This window comes from Vombatus ursinus, unplaced genomic scaffold, assembly GCF_900497805.2.
Source record: "Vombatus ursinus unplaced genomic scaffold, bare-nosed wombat genome assembly UNPS02007284.1, whole genome shotgun sequence".
Lineage (NCBI taxonomy): Eukaryota > Metazoa > Chordata > Mammalia > Diprotodontia > Vombatidae > Vombatus > Vombatus ursinus.
The window spans coordinates 678,270-692,623 of record NW_020947062.1 but is presented as its reverse complement, the minus strand read 5'-3'; the positions used below and the strand labels follow the sequence as shown (position 1 = coordinate 692,623).

The 14,354-nt window shown below is 34.9% G+C and overlaps 1 protein-coding gene across 6 annotated transcripts in view; it reads right to left on the bottom strand.

The window, feature by feature from the left end:
• The window catches only part of PAPOLA (poly(A) polymerase alpha), a 75,266-nt gene that overhangs the window by 37,125 nt on the left and 23,787 nt on the right, over positions 1-14,354 (bottom strand). For all 6 annotated transcript variants that reach the window (XM_027848982.1, XM_027848986.1, XM_027848984.1 and 3 more), the window contains exons 4-10: positions 12,763-12,844; positions 10,827-10,936; positions 10,447-10,500; positions 4,368-4,479; positions 3,462-3,551; positions 3,235-3,373; positions 1,450-1,522 (exon numbers count right to left, since the gene is read on the bottom strand). In XM_027848982.1, the coding sequence (XP_027704783.1) occupies positions 1,450-1,522; positions 3,235-3,373; positions 3,462-3,551; positions 4,368-4,479; positions 10,447-10,500; positions 10,827-10,936; positions 12,763-12,844 (660 nt within the window). The remainder of the gene's footprint in view (positions 1-1,449; positions 1,523-3,234; positions 3,374-3,461; positions 3,552-4,367; positions 4,480-10,446; positions 10,501-10,826; positions 10,937-12,762; positions 12,845-14,354) is intronic.

The following is a 14,354-nucleotide window of genomic DNA, read 5'->3' as shown; positions in this document are numbered from 1 at the left end:
TAACACCATTACTAGGAACAAAAGTACCAAAAATGAAAAGATAAACTTTGCGCACCCTGATTATTAGGATATTAATATAGTATTCAAAAATAAAACAGAAATTCTACCCCCCCCCCCAAAAAAAAACAGGGGGAGGGAGCAAGGAATTATTATAGGTAAAAACTACTTCCTAAACCATTATGCTTTAAGGTCTCCAAAGTAAAGTTTTAACATTTAACAAATCTGATTTTTTAATCAAATTTAGAGTCATGTTCTTAAACATATCCTGGAATCAAAGAATATAAGAACTGGAAGGACAGAAATAATCTAGCCCAACATTTGAATTTTAAAGATGAGGAAACAGAGGCCTGAAGAAGGCCTTGCCACTGGTTAAACAAATATTAAATGGCAGAAATCAGACCTAAAACTCAAGTCTCCTAACTCCCTAGTTATATACCATATTATAAATTTTACATACAAGATCTAAGAAACATTTAAGTTATTGCTGCTCATTTTGGTTTTGCTTTTTAAAAATGGCAATAGTATTATTTAAAGACCAAGTTCTAGACTTAATGCTAAGGAGCTGAATTGCCTTTATCTCAAATGTAAGACTTTGAATGACAACTCAATTTACCCTTGAAAGTCTGAAAGCTTTTAAATATATTTAGCCTTTTTTGATCAAGAGAAATGGGGGGAAAAAAATAACTTTAGATGCAGTGATGAGACCAGCAAAATCAATACTGGCACAAGATAAAATATACATAAATCCATTAAGTTATGAGTGATTTTTAAAAATCAATTAAGTCTCTCATTCTGAGATCCTGAATTTTATTTTTCTTTCAAATGAAAAAATGTCAAAATGAATATTTTCTCAGTACTGATGGTAATACTCCAAAAGAACTACAATTAAAGGTATTCCTTAGTTCCAACACATTAATACAATTTCCAGAAATTCAACCCAACTGTAACAACTATATCACGGATGGTTAAAGTGATACTTCCTGAAAGTGGTCACATACGAAATGATTTTGCCAACAGCTTGTGATTACAAATCAATTTTAACAAAATATTTACATAAAATAAATACAGGGAATACTTTTAGTAGCCTTTTATTTTGTTTTTGTATGCACAGATGCCCATACAACTTTTACTTACATAGTAATAATCATATGATTAAATATATATCGAAGATTGCAAATCTCTCACTGAAGTCAGGATGTTCAGCTAGATAATATATATTCTTAAGTATGTTTTAAGTTCACAGGATACAAAGTAATTATGTCCTATAAATTATAGGACCATTACAGAAGATGTTATAATGAAGAAAATATAACTGCTGAAACAATTGCCAACAGTAAGCTACATCCACAAATACATAAAACATGAAGAACCCATGGAGTTTCTTTAAGCAGTTGATTTTACTTTTTACTGTACAGTGTGAATTTATAGGGGAAAAAATAATACACTAACCCTTGGGTCCCATACAGGCAAATTAAGATTGCATTCTTCAGGTTGTTTCAATAGCACTGGATTTGGCCATTCCCTGTTTAAAAAGATTGTAGTACTTGATAAGACTATTGGATATCACCATCTATACTTTTTTTTAATAACAAAGTATTTTGTGAAATGTGATCCTTCTTCATTTTGCCCTCTTGACAAATCAATAGATGAAAGACTCGTTATTTTTTTCTTCAAGTTAACTCTAAGTAAGGCGCCTTCTTTCTAAACTATAAAACCACAAGAATCATTTGAAAAATGTATTATACTGCAGCCCTGAAATGGCTGGTAAAGCCATTATAACAGTAATAACAATTAGCTCTATTGCAAAATATCTTGAAATGTTCTTAAGATCAAATTCAATCATGGAAACAAGGGAAACCCACACTTTGAGAAAGAGAATCCATTCTTTATTCTACCTCAATCCATAGGCCACTGGAAAAATAATAGCTAAGGCAGCATGATCAGCTATAAAAAGTACGCGTAATAAACAAAAGATTCTCCCCTAAGATGCTTAAGATAATGTAGCACTAACAGCTAGATGAAATAAAGTAGTTTTACGTAGTGGGATCATGTCTTTAAAGTCAGATATTTTAAAATTAGCTACAAATATTAGCCCATTTAAAGTCTAGACAGGGTGTTCCTAAGATTTATCAGCACTTATAGAAAATTTAAAAGTATTTGACTTAAAATCTGTTTCATTCTAAATGTTGAATGAAAATGAGTAGGAAACCGGTAACCACACACAAATGCATGAGGATAAACCCCAGGGCCTTTAGATCAATAGCAACACTTTAAGAGAGTGATGACAATCATCAGTTTATTTAAAAATGCAATGGAATTTCATAAAATGACAATGGAGTAACTACTTTTCTCATGCCTCAAACATTTTGAAAATTATTGTCGCTAAATCCATCCATAAAGATAAAATAACTAAAGAATTAGTCAGGATTTCTTTAAAAAAGAATGTTTACAATATATGCACATTTTAAAAGGTGGAAAAATTTATTAACTATATGAGAGAAGCAAATCTAGAGTAAATGACTAACTTTTGAAGTGTCAAGAAATTGTTCTTTTGGCACATATTTGTGAATGTATTCTTCTTACATGCTTCTTGTGTATGTTATACCATCAATATTTTATTGGCAATAACTGATTAACTGAACGATCCCCAAAGTATACAACTTCTAAATTTAAGGAGGTTCCAAAGTGGGGAAAGCAGGGGGAAGGCTTTCTCAAAAAGTTAATGGATGTCCCAAGTTACTATTTTTTATGATTATACATGACATTTAGGTTAAAATTAAAGTGAGAGTTTATGTGGAGATTACTTATTATTGAAATAATAAACATATTGCTAGCCTGTCTCATCATTTTTTTGGGGGGTGAGAATTGGCAATGGGAAATGAAATGGGGCTTAGGTTTGCTTTTTTAAAAATAACACAAGGGGCAGCTAAGTGGTACAGTGGATAGAGCACTGGCCCTGAAGCCAGGAGGACCTAAGTTCAAATCCAATCTCAGATGAGACACTTGACACTTAACTAGCCGAGTGACCCTGGGCAAGTCACTTAACCCCAATTGCCTCGCCAACATAAAAAAAAAAGTAGAGGAAAAAAATGCACGAAACTCTAGGTCTCCATTAAACTAAACTGTTAATTATGTACAATTATAAAATCTGAAACCAGCTGCAGAAGTGTCAGAAATAAGACTAAACTTCAGAGTCTACAATCAATTTTATTTTAATATAATCTAAACACATACCATTTAGAAAATACCAAGAAAAATTTATGTACAAGAGTTGATGCTATTGCATTTGGATAAAGCTGGCAAGTTCTTGCTACTAGCATAGCCCAGGAAACACCACCGAGGAAACCTAATATATTGGAATAGATGTTGTGGCCTGTTGATAAGGGAAAAACAAAAAGTAAGTTACCGGGAAATAAAACAGACATCATTTTAATTAGCTACCTAGCAAATTCTGAACTCACGTTTGGCCCAAAGTTTGATAGCTCTCAGAGTTAACCTGAAGTTGTCAATGTTTGGTACTAGATGTAAAATTTCGTCGGTTACCCTGCAACCTAATGAACAAAAGAGAGAGAAAAAAACACATTTCAGATTATCAAAAGTTCATTTTAAAATCTTATATCCATTTATTCAAAATTTCCTAGGCCCATAACTAAGAAACTTACAAGTCCTATTATATTATTTTATATTTTGTGAAGTAAAAGACAAGTTTAGATGATGATATATCCTCCAAAAAAGCCTAACATACTGGATTCTGTCCATAAAATGGAAATTTAAAGAAAAAAAACCTTTACTAATGAGCTTCACATTTCAGCTCCTGACACTTGTTAGTCCCATTAGGGAATATTAACTTTAAGGGATGCATCAACTAAGTCAATACACTTAAAAGTTATTAAGAATAATCTTTTCATATTATTGCTTGAATACTTTAACTCATCTTTCAAGTTAAAGAGATAATGGTGTATTAAATCCTTTAGCTTCAGAAAAGAAAGGTAAATGGGTCTGCTAGGTAGTGTAGTAGATAGAGCACCAGCCTTGGAGTCAGGAGGACCTGAGTTCAAGTCTGGCCTTAGACATATAACACTCACTAGCTGTGGGACTCTGGGCAAGTCACTTAACCGCACTGCCTCACAAAAAAGGGGAAAAAACAACAACAATAACAACAAAAAGAAAAGTAAAGATCAAGTGATGGTGTTTTTTTTTTTAAACTAGATCACACTGGACACAACCTTGAGAACTACATGTTAATTAAACACGCAAATACTGAATAATTCAAAATACGACTCAACTACTAATGCACCAGAAAAGCTCACAGAACTTTATTTCTTATTTGACAAGAAAAATTGATACTATATAAGAGCTTTACATACCATTAAGACTTCTTATGCATCTAATATCTAAATTTTTTAGTAGACTGTCATCACGTAGGTCCAAATCTTCAGGAATAGTCTGCAGTGCTAATCTTGCAAACAAAATATCAATCTAAATCAAAACAAAAAGTAATCATTCCACATCTTGTAAAACTACAGTATTTTGTTAAACGTAATTTCCAGAATACATAGAAAATGATTCTTCTGGAAGTTTATGCTATCTCATGACATAATAACCCTGATAATATCCCCCTATTACGCACAAGAAGAAAGGTAAATTATTCAAATATAGGTCTTTCTATCCAGCTAGTGTTATAACACAGCAATAGGTGGTTCAAATGATACCCACAATTTGTAACTCTGACAAACTCACTTATGAGTCTGACTGTATGCACACAATTATCTATGCTAGTTTAATTTCAATGGTGAGGATATTACCAAAAAAGAGTTTAGCAAATTGGTTACTGAATTACTTAAAAATAAGTATTAAATTATTAAATTTTTTTAAAAATCATTAAAAATTAAATTAAAATAAAATACCATTAAAAATAGTAAAACAATTTCTATAGATGGTGAAGGGAAAGAATTTACAAAATGGTAAAAAATTTAAAACATTCTCATTGTTGCTTTTGGCACACTATCCCATTTACCATGAACTATATGCTATCCAAGTAGTTTGAGAGTCAGACAATTTTAAGTAGATAAGATTAGGACAACACTGAAATGGCAAAAGGGATTTGTAGCCATTTCAAGATAAGATTAGAACTACACATTGAAACATAGCAAATTATTGCTAATGATAAGAATGATAAGACTTCATACTAAAGCAAATGAACAAAGACTAAAGGAAATTACCTTAAAGAATACTTATTAGGAAAGGTGGGGAGATAAAGAAAAGGTGAAATTGACTAATCTATGTTAGAAAATAAATACTCCTCCCAAACCTAAAATACAAATCATTTTCATTCCTCTGTAGTCACACAATTTTTGCAGTACAGAATACCAACAAATAATTAGTCATGTGGTACTGTGAAATAGTAAGACATATTTTAGAGGAGGGAGGTTGTATAGATTACTTAAAGGGAAAAGTTTCCATCTAAAAACCTCAATCCCAAATAAAGAGAAATTCAGTAAGATATCCTTTCAAAATTGGTCTTATGTTCACTTTGCTTGTTTCATTTTTCTGAAGCATTAGAAAACCTTTAACTCAATTATAAAGTTTCAAAGAAGAACAGAATACCATAGAATTTTAGACACAGGAGAGCACAGTACAAAGAACAATGATCTAGGGAGCAGCTAGGTGGTACAGTACAGCTAGGACAGCAGCAGCCCTGAAGTCAGGAGGATCTGAGTTCAAATACGGCCTCAGACCAAACACTTGACACTTACTAGCTGTGTGACCCTGGGCAAGTCACTTAACTCCAATTGCCTTATTAAAAAAAAAAAAAAAAAAAAACAAAACAATGATCTAGAAAATAAAATGTATATATACACACAGACAGAGTTAAGAGGTACAGAATAGTCTAATGGCTAGAAGATTAGTCTGAACTCATGTTCAGCCTCTGAAACATACTAGCTATGTGACCATATGCATGCTTTAAGCCCTCTCTGCCCCAGGAAATCCTTTAAAGCTAAATGGCTGATAAGCATAAGCAAAGAGAGTTACCATGCCTGGAATTACAACCAATAAAATCATAGGCTGGAGGGGAAAAACTACTCCCCTTGAACAGCACAGCTATCCTAAGACTTACATACTTTTAGCATGGCACCCTAATTACGCACTGGGGAGATGAGAAATACAACATTTTATGTGTGTATTGCCTCTATTAAACTCTTCCCAATATATCTTATTTCTGTATATAGTGAACAATTACTTAGAGTAATATCCATCTAAACAGCAAGGCTACTGAGTATCCCTAGTGATTACCCACTTCCAAAGTCCTGTCTGTCCAGTACAGAGATTTCCAAAACAAGAACAATATTTTGGAAGTATGATAGGAATTTATACATCTTTTCATAAAAGCATTTACTTCAAATAAGTCACCTCATTATTTTCACGTACTCAAATACTTATAGGTTGAGTTCGGAAAACATTAGAAATAGCCCAAAAGGGAATAAAATATTGAATTACTATGATTTTCTTTTGTTTATGATGTGGAAGGAGTAAGGGATTACATTGTGTAGAGAACTCCCAATAAGGAAACTCCTTCAACCAATGCAGCTTGGTATGTTCTCTACAATTTACTATCTTAAACAACTGACTAGGGAAATAAGAGGTTAAAGACTTGGTCAGGATCACATAACTAATAAGTATTCCCATGTCTCCCTTCTCATTGCCACCTCTCAGAATCTCTGGTTTCCTTCAGAGTTCTGCTGAAGTGCCACCTTATGAATGAATCCTTTCTTAATTTCCATAGATTAGTGGTTTTCAATGGTTGCTCAGTAGCAAGCTAGGTATGCTGTGAAATTCTTTCCTACACCTCAAGACTTCACACTCCCCAACTACACTTTGTTACCTGCTCTTCCTGGTTTGACACTGGGTGGGAAATGAAGGAACACAGAAATAAAAATAGAAGGAACAGTTAGACCACCAGTTTGGCTAAACCACAGTATGTATGAAGGTAATCTGAAATGTAATATGTTAGAGCCAGGCTGTAATAAATGTTCAATGCTAAACATCATTATTTGATTCTAGAAGCAATAAGATATAACTGAAGTTTATTAAGTAAAAAGGAAGTGTGGAGGGATAAGAGGATGAAATCATGATTTTCTAATGTTCAAGTGAATGAGGAATCAAGGATGACACTGAGCTTATGAACCTGAGGTGAGTGGGATGATGGTGGTGCCCATGACACAAACACCAAAGTTCAAAACTGGGATGGGTATGAGGGAAAAAATAATGAGCTCTATTTTGGAATATCTTAAGTTTTTTAAAATGCAAGGAAGAGAGAAATTCAGAAGGGGATGAGGCAGACCAGTCCTATGAAATCTAATATATAATATAAAAATTTTGGATGGAAGTTCAGTTTCATATATGACCTTTCCATTCTTTAGAAATAATTGTTAAATTCAGTTAAAAATTTTTGTGTAAAGATCATTGATAGCTCTGGAGATGGCAATTTCAATTGAGTGAGGAAGGCAGGAGCCATACTGCAGGGGGTTGAGGGAGAGAGTAGACGCATAAATGTAGACAGTTGTTTCTAAAAGTTTAGTTGTAAAAGGGAAGGAAATATATAGGACAATAGCTTGAGGGGATATAAGGGCTTCTAGGGAAAGATATGTAAGAAAGAAAGGAACCAATGGATAAGGTGAAACAAGATGGGAGAGGAGGGCAATCCAATGGAGAAGACAGGGGACAGGATTAAGGGTTTTATGTAAAGTTTAGTCTTGGAAGAAGATGTCTAAGGGTGAAGATGAAGAGTACAGAAGAGGGAATTCACAGCAAATGTCCTATATTTTCTCAGTAAATTATGAGGTAAAGGATTCAGCAGAGGGTGAGGGATATGCACTGTGTGGGAGGCTTTCAGGGAGGGGAGATGATTTGTAAGAGCTTCTGTGACAAGCATGACAAGAGAAATCAGTGATGGAAGAGTACAAGGATTGTCTTGCTACAATAAGGTTCCAAATAAGAATAGATAATACAAATCTCTACCTTACCCAGTTAGCAACATTGTACAATTTCTTCTAGCTTAGTTATATAGCACATAGGCAGGAATAGATGATAAAAGAGTAATCCATGATTGGAATTAACAAGGCATGAGGTGCAATTCAATATGATAGAAAGGGATTCAAGAATATAAAATATTATAGAATTGACATAGTTCACTAAAGGGTTGAGCCTGGGAATAGAAGAGAATGTAGGCAGAACAAAAGTGATGGCCTGGGCAAGTAATGAAGGGCGGCAGAACTAGAGGTCACAGTGAAGACAAAAAATAGATTTAGTCAAGAATAAGGCACTGGATAGAGTTGGAATGACAGGAGGTTATGATTTAATAAAAGAATTGCAAAGTTCTTGATTATGAAAATGGAACTGTGGGTGATGACAAGATGATAGGTGAAACCAAATCTGTATGTGGAAGAGATAAAGTATAGAAGTCATAAGAGTTGAATAGACTGAGGAACTGGGAGGGTAGGGGTCTTGAAGGAATACCAACATTTAAATTTACATCCTGTAGTCTAAGTAGGACTCAGGATGGCAAAGAAGACAGTAAACAAGGAACTGAAGTCGCAGAGAAAGGAAGAAGGATAACCAGTCAGGGCCAGCAGACAGCCACTAGGATCTGGATTGGGTGATAACATTTGGACAGCATGAATCCTAAAGGAGGAGAGACTACTGAGTGATGGCAACAGAAGGAACATAAGCAGCAATGGGGAGCAAAGAATATTCCAAATGCCAATCCAGGAACCTATGGTGTCTAGAGCATAAGAAAGCATGTAACTTAAAAGGATGGATAGGCATGCAGTAATATTCAGGGTGAACCAAGTGTCAGTAAATAAATGCCAGAAGCCAGAAAAGAACTCTAGAAGAACAGTGTAAAGTAAAAGGAAGCTTATGGCAAAGAAGTTCTAGAAGAAAACTATGCAAAAAAAAAAGGAGAGCTAGACTGGAATACTGCAAGCCTAGGGTTGAGGTGGGTGGGAATAAGGGAACAGGAAGCAGTGAGAAGGTGGATGATTTACTCTTATGGAGCAAAGGATTCAGCAATCACTAGGATCAGAAGAATACAAATTACTAGAAGTTTGCTAATTTAGGAAAAACATACAGTCTAGGGACAAAGCAACTGACTAAACTTCCCTATTATTTTTTCTGGCCACACTTTACTAGTTCTTAAATAAAAAGATTCATGTTATATGGAAAAAAACTAAGACACCCTTGTAAGCTAAGCAGTTAACTGCCACAACTTAACAAACCTGTTTAAAAATATATGTTGACAACCTAGGCAGTGCTTCAGTGTTATATGGTAAAGAGTTTTAAGTAATATTGTTTTTATCTTCTAGTATCAACAGCTTTCATGTTAGATTAGAGTCTCTGAAGAATAGTAAGAAATATAGATAGAATATAAACTCTTTGAGGGCAAGAACTATCTCACTGTTGTCTTTATATTGCCATTGCCTGGAACATAGTAGATACTTAAATTCTTGATTATCACCTAAAGGGCAATGGAAAAGTATGTAATGGGCATGAACAGGATAAAATACGACACAATCACAGAATTATCAATAAATGCATAAAGGGCATTGTCAAAGAAATGTCTGAGAAAAAAAGATGAGTTCGTTATGTATACAGCAAGAGCAAAAGACAATCCATGTTTCATTTGAATCTATGTGATGCAGAAGGGCAGCTACGTGGCGCAGTCAATTAAACATTGGCTCTAAAGTCAGGAAAACTTAAAATCAAATCTGGCCTAAAGACACTTACTAGCTGGATGACCTGGACAAGTCACTTAACTGCAATTAACTCAATTAACAGTAACTTTGCCTCAATTTCCTCATCTGTAAAATGGAACTAATCATAGCACCTATCTCCCTGGGTTGTTGTAAGGATCAAATGAGATAATAATTGTAAAGTGCTTGCCACAGTCCTGGCACATAACAGGTGCTACATACAAATGTTAACTATTATTATTGTTATTGGTATGACAATGATGATGATGATGATGATGATGATGATGATGTTAACAGAACATAATGAAGGTCCTCAGAACATTATGTGGACCACTATTAGTTAACACATGGTAAGGACGTGGATACAAATACAATGCAATAGGCAGGTATGGATGGGTTGTAATTTGTATTACTGAAAGAAGCACGCCTCAACAATGAATTCACAGATGTACTGGAAAATAAAAGCATAATAATAGCCTAAGACTGACACTGCTACCTACCATTAGTTCAAATAACTCCTGCAAATATCAAGAAGACAAGCACAAGCGTATGAAATCTGTATTAACATGCATCATCACCCAGTTCATTAATCCTATTCTCCTTAAAGTAAATTTAGGTTCCACTATTGTCAATTATTACAGTTATAGTACAGACATAAACAAAGAGATAAAGTCAAATTAAAATTTTACTTTACCTCTATACCATCAAAACATAGCTTGATAACTGGTACAAACGCCTCTTCAACAGCCTAAAACCAAATTGAAAAATTTCAGTTATCTGGAAAATTATATCCATGATAGAATGGTAATTAAATATCATCAGTATGCTCATATTAAGTAAAATAATAATTATTTTCGGGGTACTGAAGAGGGAAGGACAGGACTATTATCACTGCATTATATTTTAATTATAAAAATAACTAGTTACTACGAATTAGGTAATACAGTTTGAAACATTTTAACATAGCTACACCACTCAAATAATCCTGTATATTATTAATCTATGACTGAAATCCTCTACTCTTTCTTAAAATATGATAAAATTCACCAAATTAACAGATTCATTAAACTTTACCCTTAAATCTTTTACTTCTTCCTGTAGTTTCAATTTTTCATAGAATGAGGTGAAAAAGTCACTTCGGTCAACATGTCTTGGTGCCACACACAATGCATCAATATCAGCACCTGAAAGAAATAAATCCATCAAATGTAAATAGCACTTCAGGGAATGGTACACTCTAGATCAAGGATTTTTTTGGAGGGGAGGTGTAATTGGGGTTAAGTGACTTGCCCGGGGTCACAAAGCTAGTAAGTGACAAGTGTGTGGTCTGAGGCCAAATTTGAACTCAAGTCCTCCTGACTTCAGGGCCAGTGCTCTATCCATTGAACCACCTAGCTGCCCCTAGATCAAGGATTCTTAATCTAGAATTTTTTAACCTATTTTTCTTAATGTCTTGATTACTACATTTCAATATAATTGGCTTTCTTGGCAATCCCACATGTTTTCTGCATTTAAAAACATTACTCTGAGATCCATAGATTTCACAAGACTGTGAAAGGGGTCTATGGCACAAAAAATGTTAAGAATCTCTTCTCTAACAGAGTTAATCCATCTCACATATATAAGCATTTTTCAAAGAAATACAAAATTTTTACACTAAAACCATAGCAAACTTAGAGGCTTTGAGTAATTAGGATTTTCAGGATTTTGCAGTGCCTCATTAGACTATCATCACTGTACATGTAAAACTCAGTATGTGCTTAATTTTGCAATGGCAGCATTCAGAACAGTTTACTATATATACCTTAAATGGGATAAACATTGGAGGGAGGGGGGTAAGAAGAGAAGAGGACACACTGATCTAGACACATGATTTCACTGAAGTAAAGAATTCTCAGGGAGGAAATTTCTCTCAATGTAAGGACTATAACATTCTGCAACTTTAAAGTTCTCAGAGAGATGCCTGAGGCACTGAGAGATTAAACCCAGTTTGAGACAGGACTTGAAGCTAAGTCTTTCTGACTCCTAGGCTGGTACTCTGTCTACTGTATCACAATGAAAAGAACTACATCACAACACAGATAATCACTAGCTTTTCAATTACTGCCTCTTCTTATAGAAGACACAGGCTGACTCCTATGGGAAGTCAGGGATCACTGATAAATGACACCATTGAGGGAAAAACTGTGTTTAGGTGAAGAGAATCATCAATAAAACCAGAAAACCAGGGCTAAAAGCTAGAAATTACTGTTTCATTCAATGTTCTTAATAATATGGTCCACATTATTTTTTTCTCCCTCAAACTCAACTCTTTACTCAAGTCAGATCACCTCCGTGGCACAGTGGCCAGAGAACCAGACACTTCTAATGCTAACTGCCCAGATGACCTCAGGCAAGTTATTTAACCATCCTGGACTTGAGTTCCTCATCTCTAGAATGTGAAGGTTGGATATGAAGCCCAGCTCTAGATCTACAGTACTGTCAATCTACCACATACAATTCAAATCCTCACTCATGCCTCTGATCCTCCTACATCAGAACAGAACAGACTGCCTCCTCCATAAAACCTTTCCCCACAATGCTAGCCTACAATGGACTCTTCCTTCTCTATTTCTAATCGCTCAATGGCTCCTCCACTCAAGTACCTGTCTTACCTCTCCAAGCTCCCAGATCCTTATGAATCAGGAACATCTACCTTTTATAATCTCTATAACACCCTATGTACTATGGACATAACAGGTCTCCAATCAATACAGATGAATGACTTTTGGCAATCATAAAAGGTCAATTGCTATGTCATTTTTCCTTACCCCTCCCTAGCTGAGCAAAGAGAATACTGTTGGTGGACCACAAAGCATAAAAGGAATGACCTTGAAGAACATTCACCCCTACCAATTCAGAAACTACCAACTATAAATTTATCTCTCAGCCTCACCCAAATCCATACTATGGTACACAATCCCCAATACACCATATAAAACCGTCTCCAAGTAAACAAAACAATCTTTACCTTTTGTATGAACTCCTAATCTGTAGGATCCAAATGTAAAAATTTTTCCTCCAACATTTTCAATTACAGACTGTGGAAGATTCTATTAAAACAAAAGACATAAGGTTATCTTTCAAATGCAGAAGACTGAAAATTATTTTTGATGATTTTTACTTTTCAAACAAAGACCAAAAAAAGTTTATAACAGACTTGGATCTGAAAGGTCTTTAGAGCTCCTACAAACTATTTAAGCTCCATAAATTTATATGCCTCTCATATACTAACTTTCAAAAACCTTCAAAAATCTCATTTTTCAAGGTACATTTTTTAATTTATCAAGCCCCTGTGACTGAAGGCCCATGCCAATCAAAAATTTGTTTTTAAAATACACACATACATACAAACACACACACACACAGAGTCTTTAATGACTACAATATTCAATTTTAAATGTTAGCATTCTCCACTTTTAATTGCAGTGCATTCCTGGAAACAATGTCATAAAAAACCCCACTAACACAGATCAACTTATTCCACAAGAAAAATGTAATAACTGAGCTTACATTCCCAAATGACTAAAAAGCAACTAAATAAATTAATCAAGGCACTACAAGCCTTTTAAGAACTATTTTATGCACCATATCCTACAAAATGAATATGTGCTCTATATTTTCCTTCTCCTTTCCCTTATTCCCTCTCCACTCTCTGTGTGCATGTGTATGAACGTACGTGCATATATACCGACAGCTCTTGCTTTATTTAAATTCACATTAAGCAAATTCAACTTTACATAAAGAATTCTGAAAGAAAAACATATTGCAAAAAACAGCTATATCAATTTTACTATACAATACCACGCTTGCTCACTCTGCTCCTGCCCCTTGGCTCTACACTGTGTGGCCTTCCACCCCCATCCAAAAAAACAAAACAAACCAAAAAACACCTTTCAAGTTAAAGCAGAAGAACTGAAACACAGAGAGACTGCCACCAATGCTCCGGATTTGGGGAGCTGGGTGGAGGAAGCTCAGCTTGAGACCTCCAGCACCGAGAGACCTTTGCACCATTATGCCCACTCATCCAACTGTCAGACTCCCGCATGTCTGTCTTCCATACATTCACACTCAGGTACTGCATATCTGTCCCTGGCCCCCCCGTATTCCTTCTCCTGCTCTCATTTATCTATTCCCAGCACTCCCTTGAACCACGTTTCAGCCCTCTCACTCCACAGTGTCCCATTACGTTGTGCCTCCCTCCCTCCCAAATTGCTTTACATAGAGAACTGCAGAATGGTTTGCTTACATAAAATGAGAAGAGTGTGTGTGTGTGTGTGTGTGTTTGTAAATGTACATTAATGAACAGTGATGTTTCTTCTGTACACTGACATTTCTTCTTCCAATTAAAATTATTTTTACATCAAAGGCTGATCTACCATTTCTCTTTTGTTTTCCAACCATTATTCAATATTCCATTCTGTTCTCCCTCACCTTTCCTTCCAAGCTTTCCTGGCTTCCTTTGAGTCCCACCTACTGTAAGATTCTTTCTCAATTGCCCCTTAATGCTAGTGCCTTCTTTCAATTTATTATCTCCAACTATACAGCCTATAGCTTGCTTGT